Source organism: Triplophysa dalaica, chromosome 19, assembly GCF_015846415.1.
Source record: "Triplophysa dalaica isolate WHDGS20190420 chromosome 19, ASM1584641v1, whole genome shotgun sequence".
Taxonomy (NCBI): Eukaryota; Metazoa; Chordata; class Actinopteri; order Cypriniformes; family Nemacheilidae; genus Triplophysa; species Triplophysa dalaica.
The window spans coordinates 12,881,981-12,898,812 of NC_079560.1; the positions used below are offsets into that span (position 1 = coordinate 12,881,981).

General features: G+C 40.1%; 3 protein-coding genes across 3 annotated transcripts; all 3 read right to left on the bottom strand.

Moving 5' to 3' along the window:
* Positions 1-3,462: 3,462 nt before the first annotated feature.
* Positions 3,463-4,413, bottom strand: LOC130408277 (olfactory receptor 146-like). The gene is made up of 2 exons (XM_056731768.1): positions 4,062-4,413; positions 3,463-3,932 (listed from the first exon to the last, which is right to left on the bottom strand). The coding sequence occupies exons 1-2, from the start codon at positions 4,411-4,413 to the stop codon at positions 3,463-3,465; spliced, it is 822 nt and encodes a 273-aa protein (XP_056587746.1).
* Positions 4,414-9,345: 4,932 nt separating this feature from the next.
* On the bottom strand, positions 9,346-10,284 carry LOC130408278 (olfactory receptor 5B12-like). The gene is made up of 2 exons (XM_056731769.1): positions 9,939-10,284; positions 9,346-9,809 (listed from the first exon to the last, which is right to left on the bottom strand). Exons 1-2 carry the CDS (start codon positions 10,282-10,284, stop codon positions 9,346-9,348), a joined length of 810 nt encoding a protein of 269 aa, XP_056587747.1.
* A 5,593-nt stretch (positions 10,285-15,877) lies between these two features.
* On the bottom strand, positions 15,878-16,816 carry LOC130408017 (olfactory receptor 146-like). The gene has a single exon (XM_056731406.1). The coding sequence runs from the start codon at positions 16,814-16,816 to the stop codon at positions 15,878-15,880; it is 939 nt and encodes a 312-aa protein (XP_056587384.1).
* Between the last annotated feature and the right edge of the window lie 16 nt (positions 16,817-16,832).

The window sequence follows — 16,832 nt, forward strand, 5'->3', positions numbered from 1 at the left end:
TCGCATCTTCCTCTTCACAGTACCCCATAGATTTTCTATTGGGTTAAGGTCAGGCGAGTTTGCTGGCCAATTAAGAACAGGGATACCATGGTCCTTAAACCAGGTACTTGTAGCTTTGGCACTTTGTTCAGGTGCCAAGTCCTGTTGGAAAATGAAATCTGCATCTCCATAAAGATGGTCAGCAGCAGGAAGCATGAAGATCTCTAAAACTTCCCGGTATATGGCTGTGTTGACCTTGGACCTCAGAAAACACATTGGACCAACACCAGCAGATGACATGTCACCCCAAACCATCACTGACTATGGAAACTTTACAATGGACCTCAAGCAACGTGGATTATGTGCCTCTCCTCTATTCCTCCAGATTTCCAAAGGAAATGTAAAATTTACTTTCATCAGAGAACATAACTTTGGACCACTCAGCAGCTATTTTGTCTTTGGCCCAGGCGAGACGCTTCTGACACTGTCTGTTGTTCAAGAGTGGCTTGACACAAGGAATGCGACAGCTGAAACCCATGTCTTGCATACGTCTGTGCGTAGTGGTTCTTGAAGCACTGACTCCAGCTGCAGTCCACTCTTTGTGAATCTCCCCCACATTTTTGAATGGGTTTTGTTTCACAATCCTCTCGAGTGTGCGGTTATTCCTATTGCTTGTACACTTTTTTCTACCACATCTTTTCCTTCCCTTCGCCTCTCTAATAATGTGCTTGGCCAGCCTCATTTGCAATGACCTTTTGTGTCATGCCCTCCTTGTTCAAGGTGTCAATAGTCGTCTTTTGGACAACTGTCAAGTTAGCAGTCTTCCCCACGTTTGTGTAGCCTACAGAACTATACTGAGAGACCATTTAAAGGCCTTTGCAGGTGTTTTGAGTTAATTAGCGGATTAGAGTGTGGCACCAGGTGTCTTCAATATTGAACCTTTTCACAATATTCTAATTTTTTGAGATACTGAATTTGGGGTTTTCATTAGATGTCAAAATTAAAAGAAACAAACAGTTGAAATATATCAGTTTGTGTGGAATGAATGTATACATTACACAAGTTTCACTTTTTGAATGGAATTGGTGAAATAAATCAACTTTTTGATGATATTCTAATTATATGACCAGCACCTGTATATGTACTTGTTTCCATGATCACAGACATTCTGTCACTTGCTGGCCTTGCTGGCATAAAGGTTGCTTTAGCATCTGCCCCATTGCCCAAAGTGCCCTTTTTAATACCCTAAGTTGTCTTTTTGTAAACGGACAGAGGGGAACCCCCTGATCGCTAGTGGGCGGAAGGTGATAAGTCCTTTACTATCCAAATATTATACTTTCACTTAATCAAAAGTTATTATAAAACTTGACGTTCAAATCGACCACTTAAAATAATCTATTTGTAACAGAGAACATAAGCACCCAGATTAATTCTTCGTTTTTCTGGATGTTGTGAAGGGGTTTTTCTTTATCATTTCTTTATCATTATCATGATAATGCCATAATCCACCACTGTTACTTGTGTATATGTATGGAAGTAAAATAGTGACAAATGTGTTTGAAGCAAAGAGACGTGCTGAATACCACTAACTGAAAAAAATGCATTGTATTAACAGTTCTTGCATTTTAAGGTTCTGCAATTCAATATGCTTGTACACGTAAGCTGTGAATATTTCAAATTGAAACATTTCATTCGGTTTCACTGTCTAAAAATTAAATAATCAAAATTCACCTTTTAAATTTCATAAAAAAATTAAACTTGTTTTTAAATACAACCTTTAATATTCGACAGATAATTATTACTCAGTCCATATTATTTCGATTTAAAAATACGCTTCCATAAATTCAGGGGTTCAAATTCGGCTTGAAATTCAAAGTTTCACATCCGGGAATCCGAGGAAAAGCAATAGAGCGCCGATCTTAAAATGCATGATCTCTTCCTGCTGCCTGACCGCTTCACCAGCAGGTGGTGAAAGTCGGTTTTGACGTAGATCAAATCAAGAAATGCAGATACTCTTTATGTGTTTGCCACAGAGTCCACTCATCTGCTCGATTAAGTGAATTTAGTTGTTCTCATAGATAGCTTCTTATGCATCATCAAGAAAAAAATTGTCAAAAAAAAAAGATGTATAAGAAGGGTTAGGTTGTATGATGATGCATAAGATGATGTATAAGAAGCTATGAGAACATCTAAATTCACTTAATCGAGCAGATGAGTGGACTCCGTGGCAAACATATAAAGAGTATCTGCATTTCTTGATTTGATCTATGTCAAAACCGACTTGCACCACCTGTTGGAAGCGGGTAGCAGGAAGAGATCATGCATTTGTAGAATCGGCGCTCTATTGCTTTTCCTCGGATTCCCAGATGTGAAACTTTGAATTTCAAGCCGAATTTGAACCCCTGAATTTATGGAAGCGTATTTTTAAATCGAAATAATATGGATTGAAAATTATCTGTCGAATATTAAAGGTTGTATTTAAAAACAAGTTGAATTTTTTTAATGAAATTTAAAAGGTGAATTTTGATTATTTAATTTTTAGACAGTGAAACCGAGAGTGAAATGTTTCAATTTGAAATATTCACAGCTTAAGTGTACAAGCATATTGAATTGCAGAACCTTAAAATGGAAGAACTGTTAATACAATGCATGGTATTAGCACGTCTCTTTGCTTCAAACACATTTGTCACTATTTTACTTCCATATATATGGTTCAGTGACAATAAAGGGAGTTGATTTGATTATCTTATCCACAATTTGTTTTGCTGAGCTTACCAGTCTGTTTTTTCCTCAGAATGTTCCTTATAGTTGATTTGACACCTATTAATGTGTCTGAATCTTTCTAATGGATTTGTTTTGTTTCTGAAACCTAACTAGGGCCTATTTCACTTTGAGATGTACCTGAACTGCATGTTGGTTCACAGCAACACTTTCCAAATCCAAGCGCCAGACTTAGAAATAATACCAGAAATTTAACATGCTTAATTAATTAGGAAATCATTTAATGAAAAGCTCATGCATGTCAATAAAATAGCCTTCAACCCTTCAGTCAATTTGGATGTAAATACAGCCTTAAAAAAAGCGGAGAGTGTGCACTTCTAGCTTGAATACATTTTTGTATACAACAACAGAACAATATAACAATGCATCATTTTAAAGGAATGTGATTAAACTATTTTAAAACAATGTTTTATAAATCTGACAGGAGTCTATTATGCAATGCAGTCACCCCGCTCTCTCAAACACACCAGACAGAAAAGAATATAGAGTTTGAATAGAATCTTTAACATAAATATAATTGTTTAAAAATTTCCAAGTACACATTAGCTCTTCTGAATCATAATTTATCAATATAAATATTGAATATTCTCATTTTTGTGAATTAAAAGGATAAACTTAAACTAATAATATGTTCTCTAATTTCAAACATATCTCTTGAAATGAAAGAAAATTAACATTTACAAAATGTAGTCTACATTTACTCTACATTCCATTAACATTAATTTTGTTTCTACCCCAAATTTTTATCAACTTCTGTCTTATCTCTTTGGTCTGTAAACCATACACTAAAGGATTTAATCCTGGTGGTACAATATGAAACATTATACTAGCTAGTTTTCTGTTTTCAGAGTATTCAGGAACACGATGGAGAAAAACCATGACAGCGCCTGAAACAATCATGATCAAATAAACAGCTAAATGAGTGCTGCAGGTTTTTATAGCTTTGCTGTTGAGTGCTTTGTTTTTACTAGTCATGCACACAATAGCAATCTTGACATACGATACACATATAGATCCAAGTGAGGAGGAAAACATTATCACAGTACTAATGATTCCTACCACATTATTAATAATCACACCCTTGTCGCAGGACAGTTTAAACAGTGAGGCATTGTCACAGAAAGGATTTTCAATTTTATATCTGCAGTGAGACAGACGCAGAGTAAGGCCTACGAAAACAGACACTGCAAATATCGCAGAACTCCAGGCAAATGCGGACAGCTGTACCACCATTTTATTGGTCATTATTGTTGTGTACCGTAATGGTTTACATATAGCCACATATCTGTCAAAAGCCATGATCATCAACACAGTGTGGCATGCTGTGCCAAATACGTGTACAAACATAGTTTGAATAACACACTCCACATATGTTATATAGCGTTCTGAGGACTCCCTTAAAATATCCAGCAGTAAGCGTGGCAACACTACAGTGGTCCCCATTATATCATTCAGTGGCAGATTACAATACAGAAAGTGCATAGGGTCATGTAGATTCCTGTCTGTCGAGATCAGAATAATAATTCCAATGTTTGATACTATTATAAATGCATAAACTAAAAGAAGAAGAATGAAAAGAGGATAGGAAGACTCGGGTGTAACTTTCAGTCCCTCCACTAACAGAATTTTGTTTTTAAATGTCACGTTGTCCATTGGCCTCCTTGTTCAAAACCTGTAACAAAAAGACCTGCCGTGGGCATTAATAACATCATATGCTACATTGTACAATGAATAATGTAACATCTGCATTCATATAACAGTATGCTTGATGCTCATATGCAAATATATATGTGTCTATTTTAGAAAATAACATACATTGATTGCTGTTAGTTAATTTGCCATAGTCTACAATAAGCATTACCCAGCAAATCTACAGACCTAACATCTGAAATACCTGCTATTTTGAACAAATATTTGCTCCAGAAGTATTACGTTTTTACCTACAGGCAGTTGAATAATCAGTCATGGAATTCTATCACCACTATCACTAAAGCTTCAGGCTTTTTATATGGTTCCAAGCTGATTTTATGGTGCTGTCATCACCCTAGAGGCGAAAGTGTTACTATTATTTTCACAGGCACTATTGAAAATGTTGTTACACATTGACTATATATTAAGAGAGCACATTCACACTATTGGATTTATTATCACTCACTTTCACACCAAAATATTAAACACATTTATGACAACGTAAAAGACATTAAAATAAGTATTCATAGGAACTAATGATGATGACATTTGAAGATGATGTGAAATCACACATATTTTTAAATTAACAACACACAAATACATTTGTGTTTTGAAACAATATGTTACAAATAGTATATCAAGTAAATTATGATTTACACAGAAGCACTTTGTAATGTTTTTGAGAGTTTTAGAGCACAATTGAGCACAAGTGATTTCTAAGGGCCTGAGGCCCAAAGTAAGCCAAACTATTGTTTAAGTATATGTGAAGCCCGCAAGTACTTTCAATAGTTTATTGGTATCTTTGACTACGGAGAATCTATGAATGCAGTGCAGTTATTCTCACGTGTATGCTGGCAGACGTAAGGCAAGGAGCATAATCCACGAATAACATTTATTTAACAAATCACAGGAACTGGGAACACGCAAACATATACAATAACCGACATCAAACAGAGGGAGACACATGGCTTAAATACAATGGAAAACGTAATCAAGGGAAACTAAAACAGGACTAATTAACTTATAAAGAAAACAGACACGGAAGGAAAAAAATAATCAGGACATAACACAACTGTGACATTACCCCCCTCCCAAAAAGGCGCTTCCTCGCGCCCAAACAACACCAAGTGGGGAAGCGGGGGTGGGAGTCCTGCTCGGGGGAACTGGAATGTGCCGGCCGCTCGGGAGGCCTGGAGGGCGCCGGCCTCTCCGAGAGTCCAACGACCGGCCTAGCCGATCGGGCTATCCCTTCCATATGGCTCCCCCCCAAAGTATTTGGGCTGCATCCAGGAGCTCATACGGTCATACGGAGGTTGGCTTGGAGCGGCTGGGCAGCGGGCTCTGGCGGCTGGGCAGCGGGCTCTGGCGGCTGGGCAGCGGGCTCTGGCGGCTGGGCAGCGGGCTCTGGCGGCTGGGCAGCGGGCTCTGGCGGCTGGGCAGCGGGCTCTGGCGGCTGGGCAGCGGGCTCTGGCGGCTGGGCAGCGGGCTCTGGCGGCTGGGCAGCGGGCTCTGGCGGCTGGGCAGCGGGCTCTGGCGGCTGGGCAGCGGGCTCTGGCGGCTGGGCAGCGGGCTCTGGCGGCTGGGCAGCGGGCTCTGGCGGCTGGGCAGCGGGCTCTGGCGGCTGGGCAGCGGGCTCTGGCGGCTGGGCAGCGGGCTCTGGCGGCTGGGCAGCGGGCTCTGGCGGCTGGGCAGCGGGCTCTGGCGGCTGGGCAGCGGGCTCTGGCGGCTGGGCAGCGGGCTCTGGCGGCTGGGCAGCGGGCTCTGGCGGCTGGGCAGCGGGCTCTGGCGGCTGGGCAGCGGGCTCTGGCGGCTGGGCAGCGGGCTCTGGCGGCTGGGCAGCGGGCTCTGGCGGCTGGGCAGCGGGCTCTGGCGGCTGGGCAGCGGGCTCTGGCGGCTGGGCAGCGGGCTCTGGCGGCTGGGCAGCGGGCTCTGGCGGCTGGGCAGCGGGCTCTGGCGGCTGGGCAGCGGGCTCTGGCGGCTGGGCAGCGGGCTCTGGCGGCTGGGCAGCGGGCTCTGGCGGCTGGGCAGCGGGCTCTGGCGGCTGGGCAGCGGGCTCTGGCGGCTGGGCAGCGGGCTCTGGCGGCTGGGCAGCGGGCTCTGGCGGCTGGGCAGCGGGCTCTGGCGGCTGGCTGGAAGGCCGGACGGGACCGGCTGGAGAGGCCCTGGAAGGCCGGACGGGACCGGCTGGAGAGGCCCTGGAAGGCTGGACGGGACCGGCTGGAGAGGCCCTGGAAGGCCGGACGGGACCGGCTGGAGAGGCTATGGAAGCCCGGATGGGATCAGCTCCGAGAACAGGTCCCCTTTAACCTGCTCTGGCTGCTGACTGGGAGCGGAGTCTGTCAGCTGGGCAGCACTCGTCGGCGGTTGTTTAGCCGACTCTAGAGGCTGGGCAGCTGGCTTCGCCGAATCCGGATTTTTTCTCCGGTGGAGGACTTCGGAGAGATCGCGAGGTTAGTCTGATTGCTCGCCACGTGCACGGACGGGATTGGATGATGATAAACTCCACAACGGGTCTGTCCTTGAACTCAGGACACAGACACCGAAGGGAGTCATCATCCAATCCCAACCAAAAACACGAATTAAGCGAGCGATCATTCCAACTCACCTCGCGACTCAGAACAAGGAAGTCCTCCACATATCTCTCCAGAGGACGGCCGTCCTGGCTGAGGTGATACTTCAGATTGTCCTCTTGAGAGATATTGAGCCGCAGATAATCCATTTTAAAGGTTGGTTATTCTGTCACGTGTATGCTGACAGACGTAAGGCAAGGAGCATAATCCACAAATAACATTTATTTAACAAATCACATGAAGGGGGAACACGCAAACATAAACAATAACCAACATCAAACAGAGGGAGACACATGGCTTAAATACAATGGAAAACGTAATCAAGGGAAACTAAAACAGGTGAGGGACTAATTAACTGTGAGAATCTGCATTTCGTCCTGTCCTCTACAAATATTGCATCTGTGTTTAATACAAAGTTCATATATCATATGTATTCATTCGTATTCATTCCTATTAATATTAGCTTCTATTCACATAAGATGTGCCTTAGTTTCTTGTTGTTTAACCTTGTTGAAAGTTGTATCATGTCTTATGCTGTCTTATGTTGATATAAGTATCTGTTGTTCTCCATATCAAGGTTCCTAATGAGGCCTATGGACAATTGTTTTGTTATTGTAATATTAAATATGTAATCATATCTGATTGTTCAGGAGGAAAGACTAAACAGAAAGTCTGGTGATTTTCCACTGTTTTGGTGGTTTTATATGACGCCTCCTGATGCAAGCTTATAAGTATTAGTCCTTAACAATAAACTTTGGACTCTGATTGAACAAGCACTTGTGTCTGTGTCAAACTTTGTCTCCGGGCCTGAAACTCTGTGTGTTCAGTCGATTAGACTCTTCAACCGTAGAATATTGTTTAGAAAAGGGGACATAAGAAGTTTACATTCTTACAGTAACTAATAAAGAAAACAGACACAGAAGGAAAAAACAATCAGGACATAACACAACTGTGACAGTTATATTGGTTGTATATAGTTGTATTGCCAGATGTTGTCCAGCCCAAGTGCGAACAGCATGTTTGAACCAAAAATTTCTTTATCAACCAAAAATTTACACAAAAAAATAAAAGGTCTGTTTAAGGATAAATTACATCAGTGTTGAAATGCTTAACAGGGCTGGAACAAAACATAGATATTTTATATTTATGTTACCAAATTACTGTAAAGACAGCAAAGGAAAAAAAGTGATATTAATAAAAATATTACATTTAAAGTGTTAAGCACTATGTAACATTATTCATAACCTATAAATATGAACAAGGAAGGCTGTGAAAATCAATCTGCATTATTAATCCCTTCAATTTAAATTTTACTAAAATCTAACCTTTCATGGAGAATAAGAACTTTATATGGGGGAGGAAATGTCATTATTTCATCTCTGATAATTAATCATAACCTTTTATTCAATACTTTTTGCAACCTTCTTAGTCTTGTGCTCATCGTCATTTTGAAAGGTCCAACCTTATTGCCCATTGTATGACTTCTGGCAGGGACAATCATGTTTAGATTTTTTTTGTCTGGGGATATTTGCTGGAATCCAATATGCCGTCTATCTGAACAAGATATCCAGGATCTCCAGCTGAAAATTAGGCCCAAAACGTTAAAAAACTTAAAATGTTTAACTTTACACATGGGGTACTTTTCTCCCTGTGCCGAAACCATATTGAGTGTTTGATTATTTGAATAAAAATTGATTATTTCATAAAAATAAAATACAGTAAATTCAACAAATCGTTTAAATGTAATTATTATAAAATGTGGATAATTTGGATAATAGCGCACATGTCCAAGTTAAACACTCTATAGTCAGACGTAGCTTCTGCTATGGCCATCCAAGTTCCCTGACCTGAGTGTTCTCTAGGTTTTCTCCAAACTCATTATAGGCATTATAGGTGCAGGTCTTGGCAAAAAAGAAGGTTGTAAAAAGTATCGAATTAAAAGGTATGAATAATTAAGAGCAATGTGTATTAGAGAAAAACATTTATTTCATAAAGAGTTTAACCCATTTAAATGCATTATATGTATTAATCATTTTGAGCAAAAAAGCCGTAGTTAATGGTGTAAAAAAGTAAAAGTGTCAATAGTTACCAAATCAAGGACATAAACTATAATTGAACCATGATATTTGTAGTCTTTTTTTATATCTTGTAAACTGATCTATACGAACAATCTTTAGTACAGAAAAAATATACCTTTTTTATGTGAGAACACTAGTTTACAAACATTTCTAAAGCATCATCAATATGATCATGACCACTGCTTTCTTGCTTTCTTGGAGCGCAAATTACAGACGGATGAAAACAAAATAATATTTTCAATTGATCACTAATTCCCTTTCTTTCTGCACCAAAATCTCGTAAACTTCTGTCGGATCTCTTTGGTCTGTAAACCATACACTAAAGGATTTAATCCGGGTGGTACAATATGAAACATTATACTCGCAAGTTTCCTGCTCTCAGTAAAGAGAGGAAACCGGTGGAGGAAAATAAAAGTGGATCCAGACACAAGCATGATTAAATAAACTGCTATATGACTACTGCACGTTTTCATGGCTTTACTGTTAAGCGCTTTGTTTTTGCTTTTTATGCACACAGTAGCAATCTTGACATACGTTATAAGCACAGACAGAATTGAGAAAGAAAATAAAACTACTGTGTATGTGAGTCCAAACACATTGTTTACAGCAACACCCTCCTCACAGGACAGTTTAAACAGTGATGCATTGTCACAGAAAGGGTTTTCTATTTTATATCTGCAGCGAGACAGACGTATCGTGAGGCTTAACATAATAGTCACTAAAAATACTGCCATCCCCCAGGCAAATGCTGAGAGTTTAAGCACCATTTTATTTGTCATTATAGCTGTGTATCGCAGTGGATTACATATAGCCACATATCTGTCAAATGCCATTATAATCAGAACATAGTGGCTTGCCGCTACAAATATGTGCACAAAATAGGCTTGAACAACACAGTCCACATATGTGATATAACGCTCTGATTCATCCGTTAAAATATCCTGCAGTAATCGTGGTAAAACGACAGTGGTTCCTAATATATCATTCACTGGCAGGTTACAGAACAGAAAGTGCATAGGGTCATGCATACTCTTCTCCGTTGAGATCAGAATCACAAGAGCAGTATTAGATATTATTATAAATACATAAACTATCAGAAGAAGGACGAAAACGGGGAAGGAAGACTGAGGTGTGACTTTTAGTCCTTCCACTAGGAGGATGTTGTTCTTCAATGTCAGGTTGTCCATTCACAGTTTTTCCCAAAACCTATATGCCTGGAAAAGTTTGAAAACTGAAATTAATGAATGTGAATATCCTGGTATTAGTTGCAGGTCTAATAAAACAACACGCATACTTACTACAGAAATGTCCTGTCACTTGCAGGTACAGTTAATGTATTACTTCAAATAGTCACCTGATAAATTCACAGCCAAGTAAGTATTGAGTGTTACATAGATTCCACTTCTCTGAGAAAATGTTTGCTGGCCCTCGGTTTTTAATATGTGCTACAAACATGTTTCTATGATGCTGTCATCACCCTAGGGGTGATAACCTTGATTTCACTTGTTGCCATGATCACAGGCACTATGATCTATCAGCATTACAATATAAATTTAACTACTGTCATGTACCAACAACCTATCCTCCAACCTATACGACCATATGGGTCATTTGTCCTTTTCCGTAAATATGACCCATAGGAGCATCAACGAAATTATTGAATCTACAGGAAGGAGGTGAAACTTTCGCCTACAGTCATCATGAAATCATATATTGGGGTATAATTTAGCAAAGATGGCATTTATTAGGGTATGATTTTAAGATTCATGGTATTCACATTGTCAGAACCCGTTACACACTCGGATGGATGGCGTGGAAAGTGGTTGAACCCAAAAGGTGAGGCAGACACAACAATGCTTGCAAAACGAGGATTTAATGGTCAAACAAAAGATAATCCATCAAAGCAACAGTCCATCTAAAAAATAATCCACAAAACGATAAATCTAAAAAAGGTACATTCACAAAAGGTAATCCACAAAAGGGTATCTCGAGACCAACAGGAGAAAACTAAGCTCACCGTAATCAAGAACGGGGAGTAACATACAAACTTAACGCGAGGGACTAAGGGCAACGACGAGAGTCCAGTATCCGGCAGGCGTATATGCAGGCTGGCCCCCGATGACCCGAGGAGGAGGTCTGTCTGCGGGAACAAGATGAGTAAAAACAACAGGTTTTAGCAGTGATACGTGAAAAGTAGGATTCATTTTAAATGATCTGAGTAACTGCAAACGGAAGGTAATGGGGTTGATCTTCCTGGAGATCTTGAATGGACCGATGAACCTCTGTGACAATTTGCGGGACTCCCCTCTAAGTGGTAGTTTCCTTGTAGGACCCAAACGGCGACGTCTATTGGCCTGTTGCTGGTACTGTTGTGAAGAACGTAGGAGATGGAGACGAGCCCTCTTCCACGTGAGACGACAACGTCTTATGAATCTCCTGGCCGATGGTACACCGGCATCGGTTTCCTGATTCGGGAACAATGGGGGAGCATAACCAAACTGACATTCATGAAGTCGAGCGAGATGTGTGACCATGGTCTGTGAGGGATGGGTAACGGGTGAAGATGTCCTTGAGGGCGTAGATGGGATGATTTGCTCTGACTGCAGACGGAACAAGCCTTGACGAAGGTGTTAACATCATCCACGATCCTGGGCCACCAGAAGCTCTGTCTAATTAACTCCAGGGTACGGCTGGCGCCGGGATGGCACGTGAGGCGTGAGGAATGTCCCCATAGAAGAACCTGGGGCCGTTCAGCTTTTAGAACAAACAGCCGATTGGTAGGACCTCCGTTCGGACCTGGCTCAGTGGCTTGGGCTCGTCTGACGGTATCCTCAACTTGCCATGAAACAGGAGCCACGATCTTTACACAGGGAAGAATGGGCATGTTGGCATCCTCTCGAATCGTAGGAGCGTATACTCGAGATAAAGCATCCGGTTTCAAGTTCTTGGACCCGTGTCGATAGGTAAGAATGAACTGGAAACAATTAAAGAATAATGACCATCTTGCTTGTCCAGTATTCAATCGCTTAGCCTGCTTCATGTATTCCTGGTTTCTGTGGTCCATGAGCACCTGAAATGATTGTGAAGCCCCCTCAAGCCAATTTTTCAAGCCAGAAGTTCCCGATCTCCCAGTAGTCATCTCCCAAGTAGTCATCTCCTGATGTTGTGAAACTGAGAGTCGCAAAGGAGCAGTGGCATGAGTGACTAATCCAGATCCTAGAGGACTCCCATCCAACGTGTTAGCTCTGATGGGATCTGTGAGAAGGCTCGAGGGGACACTATTCCTCTGCGCCCAGCTGCCGTCCAGAGAAAGATCCTCTTAAAATGACCCCCGATGAGGTTGCTTTGATTCGGATCAGTATGTGAGTTATTTTTCTGTTTGTTAGAACCAAGATATGTTGTTGTTTTTGTTCTTATATTAGCTGTGGGACGGAGCAGTTTTGAGCGACTTTGTTTATCTCAAACTTCTTTAATATTGTTCTCGTCCAGATACTGGAGAGAGAGAGAGAGAGAGAGAGAGCATTTGCGCTAAAACTGTAGAGAGAGCGCGTTTTACTCTCTTACTCAATGATGAATAAACATACATTTAATCCACGGGTCACATGCGTTCCGAACCGTAGAGTACAGATCCGTACGGATCACGGATCACTCGCGATCCATTTCATCATTATACCGCAGCGGAGAGGTGGAGTTAACGCACATAAATTCAATTAATTTAGGCCCGCTCTGTATGTAGATATAAACAGCTAATTCTAAGGTATTATAAACATAATGGTTCATTATGTAAGGCCTTTATACACCTCTGAAGAAAAGGTTTTGTATATTATATTGCATTTCTGTCAATAGATCATCCTAAAAACCCAGTATTGTCCTTTAAATATTCTAAACACATCGCATTACATCTAAAACAAATGAAAGTACCCAGGGACAAACGTAATGCGGGACGATAGTAACACAGCGATTTACTCAGAGCCTTGACTACATTTGCATTCCAAGCTTTGACCTTACTGCACGGAATGTACATTTCTGAAGCTGAGCTTTTTTTACAAGTTGTGTTTCTAGTTTCATGTGTCACAGCTATGATGAAATTTACAGGTGATTCATTGCTGTAAAACATCCTGATGTTTGCCTTGTCAGAATATTTCATTATAAAATTATATCGAGTTTATATGTCAGGGCAACACTTGTTACATAGGGTGAAGACATAGGGTGTTTGCAGTTACATATGTACAAAGTCCTAAATAAAACATAAAAACCAGAGTAACACAAAAAACCTAGTCAAAAAGTGTGTTACTTTTGACCCACCTGTGTGTTACTTTCCTCCCTACTGATGGGGTCGGAAGTAACTATGTGCAATATATCTTCAGAGTGAAATTATACAAAAGTCATTCAACATTTGAACAAAATACCACCTGGTATTGCTAGACCACACTTGTGAGTAACTGACCACAGCAAAAAATATCTTTTTATGAAAAATGATCTATTAAATGGGAATACATGTATATATTTCAAACCAGTCTTTCATGGCTAAGGAGAGAAATGCAAGCAATGTATATACTCTTGATATTCATTCAAACCAGGAACAAAACAAGGACAGAGAAGGATGTTGTTATTATATTATAGAAAGTATAGGATCAAATGTTACCATTTGGAATCACAAAACCCCACAGGCTATCACCAGGGCCTCTACTAGGTGCCAGTGAGTCTGGTCCAACTGCCCCATCTTAACACCTTCATCAAGGACCAGGACAGTTTCCAATACTTTCCTCTGGACTTCAAAGGGGTTTCTTGGGGGAGGACAGGGCCCTTCACCAAAGTGAGAAAAGCCATATAGCCCCTATAGGGACTGAGAACCTCAAATTCTTCTAAAAGAATGTCTCTTTCTCTCTCCTTAGCCATGAAAGACTGGTTTGAAATATATACATGTATTCCCACATTGTATACTTTCTACTCGCCAAAGAGTAATCGTGATCCATAACAACCACTTCCGCATTTGACCATGTGATATTCTGGTCTACACCGGAACAAAGTATAGAGCGGACATTGCGTCACTGAGAGGCGACATTTCTTTTCCGGGACGTCCAGTTATTTAAAATCGGAATTTCTCTGAAATAAAAAATCTTTAGAGACTTTTGAAATATTGTAAGTACACAACTGAAGGAAATATATCACACTGTGCAAGTTATTTTCTGAAATTTTATTACAAAATTATTACATACTGGAGCTTTAACTTGACTTGGACTTGAGAGCAAGTGACTTGAGACTTGTCTTGACTTAAAGTGGAAGACTCGACAATGACCTAAAGTAAAATAAAGTAATACAATTCGTCTTAAAAATAATCATTGTGACTCAGTAGCACTAATTAGCGCCTGTGCCTTTAACGCTGCACAACTCAAACCGCGCCAATAGTCAAGTTCGGCTACAAGGACTTTGAACTTAGAAAAAAGATTTGCCAGATGCAGAGTATGCAACGCAAGAATGTCTGACACGACAACCACAGCGTCAAATTTCATCCGATATTTCAAGAACCACAAGAACTGATAAGAAAGTAATTTATTTATAGTCAATGTAATAAAACGATTACTATAATGAATTAATCGTTTATGTTTTTCATAATTTGGTTGTTTTCTTGGGGAATTGGCTATAACAGTGGCGTAGCCCGAATTTTAATGTCGGGGGGGCATTTTAAAAAGAAGGGGCTTCTCTATATTTGATGTAGGCTAATGTCTATATTAAATGTGCGTATTTTCAAGTGTTGGTGTGGACTGCGTGTGGAAGCTCAGCAGCAGCTCGCATGTACTGCATGACAGGCTGATGGACGCGCCGGTGCGATCACTTCTACTTAAAAATATCTTTAAAACATTTTCGGTCATACTGACAAGAATTTCAACATTCTTATCGTATAACCGTCTACATTTTTTTTGTATACACTCACAATATCAATATAACGTTTTGTGCTGTAAAATAATGAAACCAGTTCAAATAGAAAACAAATGTTCTCAAAATATTACGTATGAAACGTGCATATTGCGCGTCCAATGCAGAGATGACGACTAAGTATCATAACTTTATCACTGGGCTATATTAACATACATTTCATTTTTATTTATATTATGCCGAAATGAAAAAGATCCGTTTATTTTGATTAACGACATTCAAGATCGAAGTCAATAAAATGATCCGAGATTCACATCACTAGATGAAAATTCCCTACTTTGACCTATAATGGACAGCACAAGTATTACAACATCATATATATATATATATATATATAAAATATAATAGATTTTCAGGCACAATACTTGATAGCCTGTATAAATGCTTAAGTCTTACATTCTGTCAGATACAGCCCCATTTCTGTGTCTATGTAAACGTATGAACATGTGTGACTGCTAGAACCAAACTTTAAGCACACACATGTGATCAATACTTACAGTTAACCAGGCGTTTCAGGCAGTTCTGGGTTTGCATTCGCTTTTAGATAGAATGCATCCTTTGTTTCAACTTTAATTTTAGCAATTTTACGTGTCTAATACATGCATGGGCAACTTATGGCACACCAAAGACACAGAATAACACGTATTCGCACCATATGACCCCTTTAATACATGTCAGTACAAGTTGTTTTCAGTCAAGACACCTCTAAAATTTAAGTTAAGGCTAAATCACCCCAACATGTTTTAAAAAAATGTATAATCATGTTTTTTATTTTGATAATACATTATAATATATTATTGCCATTTTATAACTCTTTAAGATAGGAACAGTTATATAACAAAATCAAGAGTTTCCATTTTTTCTACCCCAAATTTTAGCAATCTTTTGTTTAATTTCTTTGGTTTGTAAACCATACACTAAAGGATTCAATCCTGGAGGTACAATGTGCAACATGATACTAGCTAGTTTCCTGCTGTCCGAGTATTCAGGAAAACGATGAAGAAATATAAAAGTGGCTCCACATGTGTACATGATTAAATAAACAGCTAAATGAGTACTACATGTTTTGATGGCTTTGCTGTTGAGTGCTTTGTTTTTGCTTTTTATGCACACAGCGGCAATCTTGATATATGTAAGAAATATATACAATATTGACACACAGGCCATAACAGCACTATAAATAACTCCAAAGACATTATTAATGGCAACATTTTCACAGGACAGTTTAAACAGTGATGCATTGTCACAGAAAGGGTTTTCAATTTTATATCTGCAGTGAGACAGACGCAGAGTAAGGCCTAACATAATAGAGACCATAACTATTGCAAACCCCCACGCTGATGCTGATAGTTTAAGCACCATTTTATTGGTCATTATAGCTGTGTATTGTAATGGATTACATATAGCCACATATCTGTCAAAAGCCATGATCATCAGCACATAATGGCATGCGGCAACAAATATGTGCACAAAATAGGCTTGAATAACACACTCGACATATGTGATATGACGCTCTGATTCATCCTTTAAAATATCGTGCAGCAATCGTGGTAAAATGACAGTGGTTCCTAATATATCATTCACTGGAAGATTACAATACAGAAGGTGCATAGGTTGACGTAGCTTCTTCTCTGTTGAAATCAAAATTATAAGTGCAATATTAGATATTGTTGCAAAGACGTAAGCCCCTAAAATCGCAATGAAAACAGGATAAGAGGATTGACGTGAGAGTTTCAGTCCCTCCACCAAGAGAATGCTGTGTCTGAATGTCAGGTTGTCCATCAGCTGCTTTACAAAA

Bases quoted from the DNA above. Each gene is read 5' to 3' on its own strand.
- LOC130408277 (XM_056731768.1), bottom strand. From the start codon at position 4,413: ATGGACAACGTGACATTTAAAAACAAAATTCTGTTAGTGGAGGGACTG. The intron at 3,933-4,061 runs TCATGGCTTTTG...TGTCTGTTTTCG, and splicing joins ATGCCACACTGTGTTGATGA to TAGGCCTTACTCTGCGTCTG.
- LOC130408278 (XM_056731769.1), bottom strand. From the start codon at position 10,284: ATGGACAACCTGACATTGAAGAACAACATCCTCCTAGTGGAAGGACTA. The intron at 9,810-9,938 runs TGATTATAATGG...TTTTAGTGACTA, and splicing joins AGCGGCAAGCCACTATGTTC to TTATGTTAAGCCTCACGATA.
- LOC130408017 (XM_056731406.1), bottom strand. From the start codon at position 16,816: ATGGACAACCTGACATTCAGACACAGCATTCTCTTGGTGGAGGGACTG.